Source organism: Panicum hallii, chromosome 4 (genome assembly GCF_002211085.1).
Source record: "Panicum hallii strain FIL2 chromosome 4, PHallii_v3.1, whole genome shotgun sequence".
Taxonomy (NCBI): domain Eukaryota; kingdom Viridiplantae; phylum Streptophyta; class Magnoliopsida; order Poales; family Poaceae; genus Panicum; species Panicum hallii.
Genome location: NC_038045.1, coordinates 51,278,163 through 51,289,896, shown reverse-complemented (window position 1 = coordinate 51,289,896; position 11,734 = coordinate 51,278,163). Strand labels below are relative to the sequence as shown.

Genomic DNA, 11,734 nt, shown 5'->3' with positions numbered 1-11,734 from the left:
TCCATGGTTGGATACCTGACACCTCACTCCATTCCAGAAACATCAGTGCAGTTTGACCCCCTTGCCAACACTGCCAAAAGTGAAGAAAGTTGCTGAAATCCCAAACTTCCAAGTAGATAAAACTTCAAATTTTCAGTGCAGGTCACTCCATAAAACGTGAAAAACATAATAGGTTCCTGCATTATTCTACTGAAAGGGGGAAAAATGTGGGAGAGACTTGGAAAAGAAAAGCAAATCTCATGTTATCAATCTGTCACCACAGTGTTCTTGTTCGGTTGTCCATGAGCGCACTGCGCGCACGAGCAAAAGCCGCGGTGGCATCAGAATCTGTCCGTCCGTCGGGAAACGCGGCGGTAGGGTTTGTTTACGCCGGTCAAGAACAAAAGCAAACCACGCAGCCCAGCAAAAAAGAAACAGAGAGAAGGAAAGCCGAAGCGCCACCCATGATATGAAGGCGGGCGCAGTCACCAAGCAGGCCTCGCATTTAATCACGGCGCCATTATGCCATGATCTTGTCTGCCCGGCTATCAGCACGAGACAAACCGATCGCTACAGCATTGCTACTACTGTCATTACCGGAGCTAATCGGAGTTGGGAAACTTTTTTTTTGTTTGCCTTGAAAGGGATCAGTAGTTTCAGTCGCGTGTTTGCTTTTCTTTCTCCTTGGTTGTCTGCTCTCCTGCTTGCAATGATGCAACGAGACTACGAGAGCATTGGCATTTGAAATGCGTGGGGGAGCCGGGAGCCACACGAGGAGGGTCAAAGAGCGTGCAGCGTCCTCGCCCCAATGCTTCTGTTCTGACCAGACCTCTGCTGCAGTGTCGCGTCTTTCACTCGGCGCCTCTGTTCCCGCTCGCTCTCTCTCTGTCTGTCTGCACAGACAAGACAGCACCTTGCAAGCAAGGCTATTGCAATGCAGACGGAGGCACTGTTTAGTTTCCACCTGTAAACGCAAAAAAACCGTAAAAGCAAAATTTTCAAAAAAATCTTACTAATTTGAAGTACTAAATGAAATCTATTTACAAAACATTTTGCATGCATGGGCTGTAAATCGCGAGACGAATCTAATGAAACTACTTAATCCACGATTTGCAACAGTGATGCTACAGTAACCATCCGCTAATTATTGCTTAATTATGAATTAATTAGCATCATTAGATTCGTCTCGCGATTTACAACCCATCCATATAAAAAGTTTTGTAAATAGATTTTATTTAATACTTCAAATTGGTAAGATTCCTTTAATTTTTTTTTTTACCTTTACGCCTGCCGAGCTAAACACAGCCTGACTCCAGTGAAGACTAGTGCTACAGTTTTTTTCTCCCCAAATGTTGTGTCCAAATCAAATTTCGCATCAGATAAAACAAATTTCGTAAATTACTTCTAGGTCCTTAAGTTTTAGCCAATTTTGAACTCAATAACATGAATCAGATCAGTCAAGTTTAACCAACACTGAGAAAACAAAATTTAGGTCTCCAGGTCTCATGGACATGGATTCAAGCTGGGGATGGACCTGGGTATTCGATCGAGACAACAGGCAAGCAAATTCAGACCCATCCTTTTGTCAGTGTCGTGTAGCATGCCCCAACCAAAGGCAAGGCGGCACTCTGCAACCGCATCGGGCGTTCCGTCAGAAATAAAGCTCTCGTCTCGTGCGTGCTTGCTCGGTGGAGTCTCGGCCGTCTGCCATTCCCGTGGCTGGGAGCAGCATTGACTCTGCACCCTGCACTGCACCGGGCACTGTGACGGACGGCTCCTCACCCATCTCCTCGCCTCGCCTCTCGGTCTCCTGAACCCTCCTGTGGAGGCATCCGCTACAGCTCTCCTGACTCCTGCGGTCCTGCCACCGCTGCTTGCTCGGGACCTTGGGTGTTGGTCCTCGGAAAGCTTGAGCAGCCTGGACGACTCCCCCAGCGTGCCGTTGGGTGGGTGGTTCAGCAAACTTCAGGCAGCATGAATGCCTCGGCTCAGTTTGAATTCGAATACGAAATCCAAACCGTTGGGTGTCAGCGTGTCTGCGTTCCCTCTGCAACTAAAACAGTCAGGATCTCCATGCCAATGCGCCCAAAAAGAACAAGGACTTGAACGCCGATCGATGGCAACGAGACAGCGGTTTAGTAATTCTGATGATAAAGCTGGGCTTAAGCCGCTTTTATCTAGCTTTGCTGAACATAAACACGAACCACCACATGCAACTGATACCGTGAGAAGTTTCCTGGCAAGCTTCTTGTCTATGTCTTGTGCTGGAGCTGAACGCTTCGCCGTTGTAGAGCGATCTGCAACTCTGATACAGTAACAATCTCCATAAAGTGTGCTGTTCTTGGGGAGCGGGCTGAGGGCAAGATCAGATTGCTAGCCTAGCCTGAATAAAATTTTCAGGCTTTTGATGGTTCCCGGTGAGTAGGCTACTGCTTTTCCTGTCACGTGTGCACATGGTCCCTCTTTAGCTTTCGGGGGGGTGATGTATCCTAAACCCTGCAGGCCAGGCCACAGCCTACAGCCTATGAGAGAGTCTTTTTAGCCCTTCTGAATCGAATCTTATCCGCATTTGGAGCTTTGCAAGAACAAAGGTTGTTTGCAGAGACGAGGGTGGAATGGTAATTTGCACAGCCTGAAGTCCTGAACAATCGGCAGGACACTGTTCATCTTTCCTGGTACTAGTATCAGACGTCGTTTGCTATCCGCAGAAGGGCAGCAACCAGTCGTCTACGAACTGTACAAAATTTGCTCTGCTCCGCGGCGAGCTCTACCTGCAGCGCCTGAGCGTCCGTCTGCTGTGGTAGTTTGCAGCGGCACGGTTTGGATTGTGCAACGCCATTCCGTTCTATTCCATTTGGTCTTGCTGACGGTGGCCTGCGAGAGGGGCCATAAGGTCACAGGGAATCCAAGGACCAGGGCGTCGTGCACGCCTCCGTGGTCAAGACTCATAAGATGACGGGCAATGGCTCGTGTCTTTTGCAGCAGAGCAGGGGATCACAGCTTGCTTGTACCCATCGCACTAGAGGGTGCCTGGGCTGGCTGGCTGGCTGCCCAGTGTGCCTGTGTGGTCCAGTCCATGTCAAAGGCTCAAAGCTTGAGGGCGTGTTCGTTTGCTCCTCTCTAAAGTTTAGACCCGTCACATCAAAGAGAATCTTGCTATTTAGAAGTATTAAATAAAATCTGTTTATAAAACCTTTTGCACAGATGGGTGCTAATTCGCGAGACAAATTTAATGAGCCTAATTAATTCATAATTTGCCACAGTGATGCTACAGTAATCATCCGTTAATCATGGACTAATATACCTCATTAGATTCGTCTCGCGAATTAGACCTGGGGTTCTGCAATTAGTTTTGTAGTTAGACTTTATTTAATACTTCTAAATGACAAATTTCTCTTTGACGTGAAACGCAACCTGAGCGAGCGTTGAAACAGCAGGCTATCTCCTTCCGTGATTCCATCACACACCTCGTGTGCGTACAACAGTGTTTGAGGCAACCACGAACACGAAATGCTTTACAGTTTACAAGCGAGATCAACAAATCTGTGCTGAGTTCTGACTGTCCAAGAAAAAATGTTGTACAAGATCAGTCTTATTGCTGGCAACAGAGGAACTTATTCGAATACAAAACATGCTCGAGTCACATGCTAAGTCGCTTATTCTGATCGACGCCCAAGTGAAGCGCAGGCAGAGAGGAGGAAAACAGGCTCTGCCTTGATACACCGGAGGGCTTGCCTAAAACTGAAACTGTTAGCTATGTGTACTGCCAGTCTTCAACACCACCTGACGGCAGAACTCCACCTGTAGCTCCCATGAGCTTCGCTGGAAGTTTTGGCTTAAGTTCACTTCTCACGGCTCTTGCTCTCAGGCAACTGCACTCTGCTGGTCAACCATCTGCGTCCACTCAGCTGGCCACCAGTCCGGTTTGATCGGCTGAACCCTGACGCCCTTGTTATCGCTGATGCAAAGGAACGATCCTTGTTTCAGTGCCTCTTCAAGTCTCAACAGGCCCATTCCGCGGGAGCCCAGGGCAGTGTTTACTGTACCGATTTTCTTGCCTGAAGCTTCGTTCACAACTTCTGAACCTGGAGCCACAGCCTGGTCGAGTTCTGATATCACAGGTTGCAGAATTAGCATCCAGCAACAAAATGGTGATACGCTGTGTTATTTACCACGAAAAGTATTTTATACCTTCGCCCTTTTCATCAACAAACTTCATTGGCATAAGGCGCTTCCGAATGACACCACGGTGGTGTGTCCGTGCAATAAGCTCTTGCCCAATGTAGCAACCCTTCTCAAATGAAATCGCGTTCAAGGCAGCAAGATTGTACTCCAGTGGGATTGCTTCACCTGAATCACAAGAGGACAGCTTCATGAAAAAGGAAGGGGCAACCTAAGCCATCTTGTCAGGAAAACCATGTTGCCCAATAGCTGGACAATTTCCAAAATGATAAGGCCATTCATATTCTATAGAGCTTTCAAAACATGGGAACCGGGAAAGCTGGAAGGTACTCTAAACCTCTACGCTAGCTTTTACAGACCTCCAGAAAAAACCACAAAACTGACACCACTGGCCCGTTAATGTTTTATCAACTCTAATGAAGTTGTTTCAGTGAACACATATCATGTATGGTACCAACGTTAGCAACTGAGATTGCAAGCCTTTTGTATTACTGAGACATTACCTTTTTTAACGTCTACGTTTCATTCATACTGCAGTTATAATTTAGAAACAAATTAATCAAACTCAATTGTAAGTGAACTTGGAGCAGCTTCTGGTCAAAATACAAATTAGAGATAAAGGAAACTGTTGGGTGATGTGTGACTAAGAAAACAGATATGCTAACTTTGTCTAACATGAGATGAACAAATTATTCAGGAGCTGAACCTTCCAGAAATGTGCCAAAATTCTAGGGAAGCAGAAAAATGTGATACCTATCGACGTCAAATTATCAAATAGAAACTATGATAACATTGCATAGTTATGACCCATGAACCACCTGCTCGAAAAAGAATCTTACCTTTTGGGATCTCAGTTGAACCTTCTGCAATTCCATTCTCTATCCGCCAAAGCTGATAATGTCGTTCATCCGCTTCTTTGTCAGACTCAACCAGTGGTGCTGTGAATACAAAAACAGGTCAAGTGTTCAAATCTGTCATTATTGATGTCAAATATTGGACATTTATATCAGAGAAGCTTTAGGAAATAATACCAAGGAAAAAAGTTACTTACGTATAGTGTCGGCTGGAAAAATTCCTCTGTAACCAAGGTAGTCTAACCGAGGATCTTTGAGCCATTGCCAACCATGACCATTCCCTTGTGCAGCTGACTCACCAGCATGGTCAATACCTTGTCCCCATCCAATTGATTGAGCCTCAGGTTCTTGAGTAGATGGTTCAGTATGCACCACATTCCGTCCAAACCTTTGCCAACATGCAAAATTCTCACTTACATTATCTATTTCAACCTTGGATCTCAACCGATATCTGAAAACAGGATAAGGTTACCAGGTCACAAGACATGAAATTCATCGGAAAAAGGTCAAATACGGATAGATAGATAGATTGGTTCCCCAATGTAGGGTAAAGCTGTAAAGCAATGCAGTGTTATGGATCTTTCAGCTACAACAAGCTGTGAAAATTCCATGTTCTCAAACTACAGCTCACCGTAGTAACCTAACAGACACTAAGTTCAACATAAGCTGCTTAGGGAATGAGAGCAATTCATCATTAAGGTTCCTACTTGACACAAAAATCTCCAACTACAGTCTATATTCTCAACAGTGAGACGCTTAACGATCCACAAGCTTGGCAGTGAGCTGATTCTGATCTTCAAGAATTTTGGCACTAAAAGTTTTGCTACACAATTAGACTCCAAACTATGACACTAAAATGTCGAAAAGAGTGTGCATCCAAACTTAAGTGCACAATTTAACTTCAAACTGGAACCAAATTATCTAAGAAAACACCAAAAAATAACTAAGTGGACTGTTTTGGCTAGAATTTCCCACATAAGCTGATTAATTGATCTTACTCTCAACATAATAACCTATAACAACCATAATTATTCCCAGGGAAGCTGCTTTATTAAAGACTACAAGAGCACTCTGTAACTACAGTTCCTTACTGAACAAGAGCTAGGTCCAACACACATTGATTTGTACTGATCCATAGGTTGTATAGTACAAGTACGGGGCACAAACATGCATCACAACATTCAGGTGTCTAACAAAATAAAGCCTGAAATTAGCATGATCTAGTAACAGAAGCAGAGAACACGCTAACGTTTACAAGGTCGCAACAATGTCGCTAACAGAAGCAGTAGAGTTAATTCCCTGCTGCAGGGAATGGACCAAAGTTGATGCAAAGACTGGGCCTAGGCACTCTTCATCATCACATCAGCAAAATTGTTCAAGTTGAAGGACATAACAGCTAAGGTGTACAAAGAGGTGGCAGATTTGGCAATAAATTCCAATTATGTCTACAATGTCAATAAGCGATAATGTATTGAAAGTTCAAGTTGCAATACATCAATTCATTTTCAGCAGAAAGTTGCAACACTCAATTGGACTCCCAACAGCATTGAAACATGTATATGTCATCCATATTTCCAACGTGAAACTAAATCATCCAGCAAACTCCTAAGAATCACTAAGCCTACTGTTTTGTCTAAAAGAACACCCTTTTGCGCTGATTAGCCCCAAAAATCCAAAATTAATGTACAACTGTTTACTTTTTGGTCGCGTTCGATTACAAGATCCTCCTAACAGATTTTTACAGGTCTCCGACTGAAATAATATTATACCATGTACTGAGCATTGAGCAACAATTTCGGCAGCCAATCACCTCTTGAAGCAAGCGACGAGCTCGTCGACCTCCGCGGCGTCGACATCGGCGAGCACCTCCGCAGGCTCCCCCTCCTCCTGCGCAGGTTTCTCCCCCGTCTCCGGCGCCGACCCGGTGCGGTCGAGCATCTGCGACCGCGGCGGGGTCCGGTAGAGGAAGAGGTCGTAGAGGAACCTGCCCTGCGGCGTGAGCAGCGCGGCGTAGGCGGGCCCCGCGGGCCCCCGCGCGGGGGCGTTGGGCGTGGGCGCGTACCGCTGCGGCGACGAGGCGCCCCCCGCGGCGAAGGCGGAGAGGAGGTCGTTGGTGAGCAGCGAGTGGAGGAAGCGCGCCGCCTCGGGCCCCGCGAAGCGGACCACGGCGCGGGACGCCAGGCGGCACGCCAGCACGGCCGGGTCGGACGGCGGGCCCGTGTGGAGCGCGCGGCCGCCGCGCGAGCGGAGGAGGCTCGCGGCGAGGCGGCGCGCGAGCGGCGGCATGGCTGGGAACGGAGAGGAGCTGGACGCTTGGCTTGGGTTTTGGATGGCTTTTGGTGGAAATCGAGGGGTTTTGCGGGGTGGGGCGCGGCGGGGGAGGTGACGGTGGCAGTTGGCAAGCGGCGGGCGGCGCGGGGGAGCCGGGCTGCGGAGAGAGGAAGAGGTGAGAGGGGTACGCGTGGGGAGAGACGTGGCGGGTGGCAGGGGTTTGCCGGGTCCGCGTGGCCGTGTAGGTGGGTAGAGGGAAAGGCGAAGGCCTCGTGGAGTCGTGGTGTCGACGACGACGAGAGATCACGGCCGGCGAGGGTAACTAAACAAAAGCTCGGAACTTGGCGGCCGGTGCCGTGTGGCGGCCAAGCGGCGCGAGGCGGATGCTGGCGGTGGGGGAGAGGTGGTGACGGTGCGCTGTTCACGAACGATCCGGGACGGGTGACACGTTTGGTATCTGGCGGTGGGCATAAAGCATTTCCGGCTTCGAGGCACAACGGCTGCTGCGTGGCCCAGCTGCCGGAGTCGGACGCCGCGACGAGCCCCGAAAGGCGGCGGCGGCGCGGGCTGCGTCGATCAGCCGGCAACTGGCATCTTGTCATTTGGGAAGAGCCTGCGTGGTGCTGCTAATCAGCCAAAGCCAGGGCCGAGAAGACTGCGTAGTTGCGTTCTTTTTTCCTTGCTGATGGGCCGATCATCAATCCGTTTCGGCCGATTCCACATGGTTCTCCGACGACTGACACTTCCGGAACAAGAACAGTGCCAGAAGCGGAATCCCAAAGTTCCCGTTTTCCGAACACGGCATCCGGAAAAAGAACAAGCTCACATCCTTCGGCGTCCGGAACAAGAACAACAGAACAGAGCAAACACCGAAACATATAATCAGGTTTGCGATATACACGACGCTTTTACAGCAAGGCTCGACGAGCCAAAATGTTTCACAGACCAGAAGGCACTGCACAACTACAGAAACTCCTCGACAGGGGTTTCAACGTATCGATACATTCAGACAACAGCATGACAGGCGCTCGACGTACTTGGACCTGAACCTTGCAGCTTTCCACAAACCACCTGTTTATTTATCTACGTCCACAAGATAACTCTCTTCAGGAGATTGGAATGACCCGTGATTTCGGCTTCCCATTGCGCCTCGGATCACGGCCTTGCTCTGTTCCGGGAAGCGCCCAGCCCCACGCAGATCGCCGGTCACGTCCGCTGGAGCTACGGTTACCTGCAGTGCACCAACCGGTGCGGAACTGAAGATTAGAAGGCAGACAATAAAATGAGATCTCGATGGATCAACATGATTTGCAAAGAACTATCTTGACAAACCACGTGTAGAAAATCTTAACACATTCAGAATTACAACAGAAAACTCCCAACATAATTTCAGGCTTTAGAGCTTAAACATGATTTCCATTATTGAATCTTGTTTGCTAGGCAGACCTCTGAACCAGTAACTGCTGCTAAGCACCTAGAAAACTAATCAAGAAGGAAGCAAGGCTCCAAGGGTGCGCACTCAGAAAAGATGCTCATGTGTAAACCATACTTGTTGTCAGGCATGCACGCAAATTCACAAAGTAACATTTTACCCTATAATATATTAAACCATTTCTGGAATCCATATTGGTCATTCGATGTCATGGAAGCATGAACACAGCATTCTCTAATTCATTCAAAGCTTACTCTTCAATTATCATAATTTGTCCTCCAACTGTCATCCATGCTGAGACCAAACTCACAAATGTTTCCTTATAAGCTTCAATACAAAAGAATATGATGTAGGAATTTTGATTCTACACGGCTACTGGACACAATAGCGAAGAAAGTCAACTGTTAAATGCACTAGGCCAGTGAAAGTAATAAGAAAAACCAGGATGTAGATGAAATTGATTGATGAAATTCAACATTAAACGAATACCGATTCATGTTTGAATGTACATGCCGTGAAATTGGAATCTGCCTGCGGCAATCGCCCGCTGTCGTCTCCTCTTCTGCCCCCTCGTGAAGCTCCGGACCAACGGGATACGAGTAGAGGGAGGGGCGGAGGAGCCAAGGAGTGATGGGCCGGTGCAGAGGGGCGACGCGGCTGCTGCGCCGGCGCTACGAAGAAGTAAAGGGGCGCCTCTCCTCCTCTCTCTCCTCCCAACCCCCCCGCTCCTCGTCATTGACCTCGAGGCCGGCAAGTGGCCGCCGCCGGCGGCGGCTGCACCACGAGGGGAGGCAGAAGGGCGGAGGGGCGGGGCCGCCGACGAAGCGCCGTGCTGCACGCAGGTGGAGGGGCGGAGGATGGGCCAGCGCAGGGACGCGCCGCGTTACGCCGGTGGGTGGGAGCGGGCTGGAGAAGGGGTGGGTGCTCGCCGCCAGTTGCGAGGAAAAAACTTAAGGTTTTCTTTGCAAATCTCCCTGAACCGGAAAGGTTGGACTGTGGGTTGATTTTGAGAAAAGTTGTTGGCTTTTTCATAAAATTACCTAAGAAAGGAGGCCAGTCTGTAGGTTGATTTCTCTAAAGTCCGAGGACTTTTTTGCGAAGTGACCGGGACTCGCACGATCTCAGCCGTCCGAGTGGCAGATCCGACGGCCGGGAATGACCGGCGACATGGCCACGCTCCTTTGCTCTCTTTTGGTGCATGAATCATACATAGAGATAGAGATATGTAACTTTGTTCAGGGCTGTCAGGTAACTTTTTTTGTTATTTGTTAAATGTTGTGCAGCTGAAAGAAATCCTTGATTGGAAGTATGTAAACCTTTCAGGATAGCTACCTAGCCTGTTCCATTAATGTCTTCTAGGTTCTTCAGATATACGTTACTGGAAGAGTGCATATTGGAGCTTTTGTATCTTTCCTGAACAATCCAATATAACAGTGAATAATATTTCTCAGCAGTACATTTCACGCAATGGAGTGGAGGTGATTTGATGGCAAACTACTACGTATATTCCAAAGCATAAGCTTGTCTGTCTGGGAGGTCTTGCATGATGGTCTCGAGCAAATAGAAATTCAGTGCTCAAACATTATTACTCCTTTGAAGGCAGCCAGAAATGATCTCATCAATCAAATTTAATCAACTGACGAAATTATAATGTCTTACAGACCTGAGCAATGGACGTAGGCCATGCTGGAGATGGTTTTAACTGGAAGGCCTAACGGCGCGACGATGAGCTATAGCGTGCTGGTGCCAACGACGACGGACATGCACACCACACCGGCGGCCATTCAATCGGCCTGGCGGGATTGCTCGTGCGCCCGCGCCGCCCAGTGTACTTGGCTTCCTGCTGCGGCCTCCTGTGCACGGTGGCTGGGCAACCACGTGCCTTGGCGAGGCGGCGGCCCGTGGAGGAGGCGTCCTGGGCGCAGCGGCACTTGAAGGGGCGCCCTGCAGGCGCAGGCGCAGGCGGCGGCGGCCCGGAGGAGGCGCGGAGGCGAGCGTGATCCGAAAAAACTGATTGGCCCTGTTAGGATTCGATTATTATTTGTTAATAAATTACACTTAACATTGTATCCGTGTTGATCTCGGACTAAGCTCGCACCGCTTAGAAAACGGCCCATACATAGCCAGCCCCCCCCCCCCCCCCCCCCCCCCCCGTGCACATGGCGACGTCGTCGTCGACACCAATATAATCAACCTCGAGGCAGGCGCACTCATGGCGGCGGCGGTGATACCGGCGCCCACCTTGCCATGCCTCGTCTTCGACTACGACGGCGAGCAGCAGCGCACGACGCTTTTCAGCATCTCCGACGGCGCGCACCGCGCGTGCGAGATTGAGGAGCTGCGGGGCAAGCGGAGCTGGCCCACGTCGCACGGCTGGGCATGCTCGCGTCGGACCCGGCGACCGCGGCCACGTTCCTGTGGAACCCGCCGCGCGCTCCGGGGACCGCCGCCGACCGGATCGCGCTGCCGCCGCCCTTGCGGTCCGTCTGCGCGCGGTCCGGCGACCCATGCACGGCCGCCGGCGGACGATGCACGGTGCTACTCGCCGAGCCGCCGCAGAGCACCATCCTGTGGTACTGCCAGGCCGGCGGCACGGCGTGGACCAGGCATGCGTACGACCTGGGCAGCGCCAGCATCCGGGTGCCGGAGGGGAACGCGTGGTGCAAGCGCACCGTGAACCGCCTCGCGTCGTGCCAGGGCAGGTTCTACTATCCCCACTCGTCGACCCAGTGCGGCGTGATCGGCTTCTCCCCGGCCGGGCTGCCGGAGCTCAGCACCGTGCCGATGAAAATGGTGCGGCCCGTGTCCCTGAGGGCGGCTTGATGGCGGCGGCGGCCACGTATATTGTTGAGATCGGCGGCGACCTCCACACGGTGTACGTGTTCCGCCATGGCATCGACTTCACCGCCGTCGCCGACGTCGGCGTCTACAGGATGGACTTCGCGAGGCAAGAGCATGTCAGGGTGGAGAGCATCGGCGATCGGGCTATTCTGGCAGGCTCCGGCAGTTGCTTTGG

General features: G+C 50.3%; 1 protein-coding gene across 1 annotated transcript; it reads right to left on the bottom strand.

The window, feature by feature from the left end:
* Positions 1–3,506: 3,506 nt before the first annotated feature.
* On the bottom strand, positions 3,507–7,719 carry LOC112890189 (putative transferase At4g12130, mitochondrial). The gene is made up of 5 exons (XM_025957068.1): positions 6,826–7,719; positions 5,213–5,466; positions 5,001–5,099; positions 4,171–4,329; positions 3,507–4,088 (listed from the first exon to the last, which is right to left on the bottom strand). Exons 1-5 carry the CDS (start codon positions 7,299–7,301, stop codon positions 3,844–3,846), a joined length of 1,233 nt encoding a protein of 410 aa, XP_025812853.1. The 5' UTR covers positions 7,302–7,719; the 3' UTR covers positions 3,507–3,843.
* Between the last annotated feature and the right edge of the window lie 4,015 nt (positions 7,720–11,734).